The sequence below is a fragment of the Opisthorchis viverrini genome, assembly GCF_000715545.1.
Source record: "Opisthorchis viverrini unplaced genomic scaffold opera_v5_297, whole genome shotgun sequence".
Taxonomy (NCBI): Eukaryota; Metazoa; Platyhelminthes; class Trematoda; order Opisthorchiida; family Opisthorchiidae; genus Opisthorchis; species Opisthorchis viverrini.
In genome coordinates this window covers 512043-515756 of record NW_008751954.1, presented here as the reverse complement: position 1 = coordinate 515756, position 3714 = coordinate 512043, and the positions used below count along the sequence as shown (strand labels likewise).

General features: G+C 44.5%; 2 protein-coding genes across 2 annotated transcripts in view; one reads left to right on the top strand and one right to left on the bottom strand.

Moving 5' to 3' along the window:
* The window catches only part of T265_09686 (hypothetical protein), a gene marked incomplete at both ends in the record, with an annotated part of 71864 nt that overhangs the window by 57537 nt on the left and 10613 nt on the right, over positions 1-3714 (bottom strand). Inside the window, one exon of the mRNA XM_009175841.1 lies at positions 1574-1720. Coding sequence (XP_009174105.1) covers positions 1574-1720 — 147 coding nt within the window. The remainder of the gene's footprint in view (positions 1-1573; positions 1721-3714) is intronic.
* The window catches only part of T265_09687 (hypothetical protein), a gene marked incomplete at both ends in the record, with an annotated part of 19362 nt that overhangs the window by 11008 nt on the left and 4640 nt on the right, over positions 1-3714 (top strand). The gene's annotated exons all lie outside the window — the stretch shown is intronic.

The following is a 3714-nucleotide window of genomic DNA, read 5'->3' as shown; positions in this document are numbered from 1 at the left end:
ATATATATATATATAGACTCGTGTTTCCTATAGAGTCAGCGATGCAACAAAACTTCAATTGTACCCAATTCGTCGTTTTCACTGCCGTGAATGACAGTATGAAATATGTTGTTGTTAACGAATGGCCTCCCCTAGCTGAAGGTAGATTTGATTCGCTCAGACCAAGGCACTGCATGAGTTCTAATTGGCCAGTTGGATTCCCTCCACACATGGTCACAGCGTTACAGTCCTTCCCACGGTCGAACAAACCTCAACTGTTCAGGCCAGGTGGCCGTCAATTCGACTGTCGTGTATTCGGTAGTTGTGCCCGTTCGACTAGCCTGCCCAAACACGCACGTCGTATATTCCCATGTGGATGGAGCATGAAGACTGTTTTAAGATCAGTCTTTTTTTCTCGGTTGCAAGTTCGACAAAGCCTCAACAGGCTAATGATTCGGTCTTTATTTGTCGTACGGACTAAGCTTGAGGCTAAGAAAATGAACTCCATCAAAGTTTGTGGATTTCAAGAGCTGGGAAAAAACGGACACATCACAAAAACGTTCTGCGAAACTTTCCTTTAATTGAACAACCACCTGATGACTACGTGTTAATCTAATCTGCTGTTCCGGAATGGTCTGCAGGTCACCAGAACATTGCTGAAAGCGAAATTCAAGGCCCTACCCTGCGTACAGTGTTTTGCCGAAATTGAAACCAGGATAGCTGGTCGTTCGACCTTCTTTTTTGTGTATTGGGCCCCAAAACAGCAGGTAACCTGAGTTCTGTAGAACACAATCAAAAGTACGCACAAAAATGAGAAGACAGCGACAAGAACAACCCCCAGAACAATCTCGGAGTAACCGGACATGGTGGAAGCCTGGGGCATGAGCTGGGCGTCTTGGCAGTTCAAGAAAGGCGGTGTCATATCCCACATACTTCCTATTTCACTACACTGTTTACGATGGATCTCAAAGAGATGATGCGTATCTGTCGATGTTTTTGGACAAGAACATCCTGTGAAGTTCGTTCGGTGGTGATCATCGGGTGCCCCCAAATCAGTCGGATTAGTTTTGAAACGATGAACAGACGGCAAACGAAACTGTGGATCCTTGATCGAAACCAAAGGTGCTCAATGCTATCATACCTGGTATGCATTGGCTATATCAACACTGATGTGTTTACTTCTGTAAGAACATACACTCCGTGATGCACACCACTAGTCCCAAATACTGAATGAAGATTCAACCATGAGAACGAAAACAAACCAACGTGATGCCGACGCAATTTAGTAAAATCAAAAGCTCAAGTCGTTCGCAGTAACTTTGGTTCAGTTTAGGGCATCAGGCTGAACGAGTGGAATGGCTTCAATTTTGTACGCCCCAGTTATGCGAGAGAAGGTAGAATACACTCTTGCCAGCTGATAAATGGCTTCGGACGATAGAGTTGGTCTACATTCAGTATACAAAAAAACTTGCGTTTCATGTAACCTAAACAATTGCAAGCATCTAAAAAAACCGATTACAAAAGCAGAAAAGTGGCAAGTCATCTGAATGCAGATCTACGCGATAAAAAAATGCATTAGTGGATGAGCACCTACCATGAGAATATTCAAAAAGTCTAAACGGAGTAGTTCCTTGACTAAGGTTTCGGATTTTGCCAAGAACAGATAGTGGACAAATCGAGCGATATGAAGCCGCACCGCCGTCAGACGAACCGGCCGATCTCGTTGTGCTTGAGATGGAGGCTACATTGGGCAGTCAACAGAAAAAAAGACGGTTGTTACACAAAGCTTGAGAAAACCGTTGAATCCCAAAAACAGAAGGTGGGGCGATACAACAATCATGGAAAACTGAAAACTAATGTCGACGAGATACCGACAGACACAGGTGCTTCAAGGCAGAATTGACCAGTACTGTTTCGTCGCCGGTTAGTCAACGCAGAGTTGTACACCACCAAAATCGACCGAACAACACCCATCAGGAAATCACATGCACGATGAGTCCACTTAGACTACAAAGAAGAGTACTCGTTCCAGTATTCAGAATCTATCACGCGTGGATTGGAGCAACGGCCATCATATACGAAAACAAGACATCTGACGTCCCCAACAGTATGATACGTACGGCTAATGCGGAAGTTCTTAAGCGATGACTATGATTCACACCATGGCGACTGATGGCCCGTGTGGGACAGATCCTCATGCACCCCCAAGTGAAAAGAACCATCAAGTACATGAGGAGCGGCTTTAGATTAAACGAAGTGACACGTGGTAGTGTAAGGGTCTCAGTGAAGGGTGGGTCACCTCCGGAAGAGGCAAAATTCAGGCTGCTCAAAACAGGCAATCCATTTGGAAACACAATGCGTTATGAAGGGAACTGAGGGAAATTACTGACACCACCAAACACGGACAGTGCAACCTTCAAACGACTTCACGAGACACAGTGAAGGTACGGATCAAAATGATTACGAACAAACTCTCGAACAATAAATGCGGGATGCCCAGGAAATCCAGCACTTGTAGGTCAACGTCACGAAGGACATTCATGCAATCGGAATAAAACAAAGGAACTCGACGGGGATGCTTGAATTTAATATTTTCTGGCCAGATTTCGCAAACCGCTTATGCACGTCCAATCTACTTGAGTTTGAGACATTGTTGAAGACGATAGATTATCCGCCTAAAACGGAATTAACGTAACCAGTGGGGCAAAAAGATTCGCGATGGTGAACTCAATGTGCACCTACATGCGCGAACGGTGCATCGGTGAGCTTGATGCAACATACGTGCGCCTTTCGAAAGACACAGTGGACTAGGAACGTGAGTTTTCTCGTCAAAAACTCCAAACACTTCGCTGAATTGGGGTATTTCTCAATAGGTCACCCCAGATAGAGTGAAACAATGGATAACGGTTGGAGATACGGTTCGTAAATCAATCGGAACCATAAAGCACAAACATAAGGTTAACCCTTTGGTTTACCAGTCTCTCAACCAACGCCCCCGCTGGTTTGTGGGGACCGCAACTGGTCACCCAAAGAGAGAAAAAATGCCAGGTGAAGTCTAGAATTATTACACAGACTAAGTTTAGCACAAGATACCTTACAATCGACCGAGAATAGTTGAATTCAGGATGCCATTTACTGCTGAGGTCATTAGAATCTGGCTACTTAACCCACAGCTCTGTGTTCAGATTAAGCTAATACGACTTTTGAACTCGTGTTGAGCACCGTTCATTCAGACTAGGTCTTCAAAGTTGACAATGACGTAAACATTTCGACCTGAGTGGATCTCAGCCTCTATCCCAAAAATCTATGTAAGTACCCTCAAAACATAAAGGAAACTACTCACAAGGTTGCCGAGTTTCCACGACCTTATGATCTACTTGAACCCAAATTGCACTGTTTTCAAGAAATACACTCATTTGCAAATCAATTTGGTTTTCACGGGAAACTCAATTGAATCTCTCGTTTACGATGTCCTCCAGCTGAATGTGCTGCACACAGGCCGCCTCCTGATTCAGTTGGCACGATATTCGAGGTATCGCAGTATATTTTCATAAAGGAAACTACTCACAAGGTTGCTGAAAACCCTTCGACAGCCCACGACTGGTTTCGCCCTTCTTGGGGCTCATCTGGTAGGCGCAGTCCCCGAGTTTCCATCGACCTTATGATCTACTTGAACCCAAATTGCACTGTTTTCAAGAAATACACTCATTTGCAAATCAATTTGGTTTTCACGGG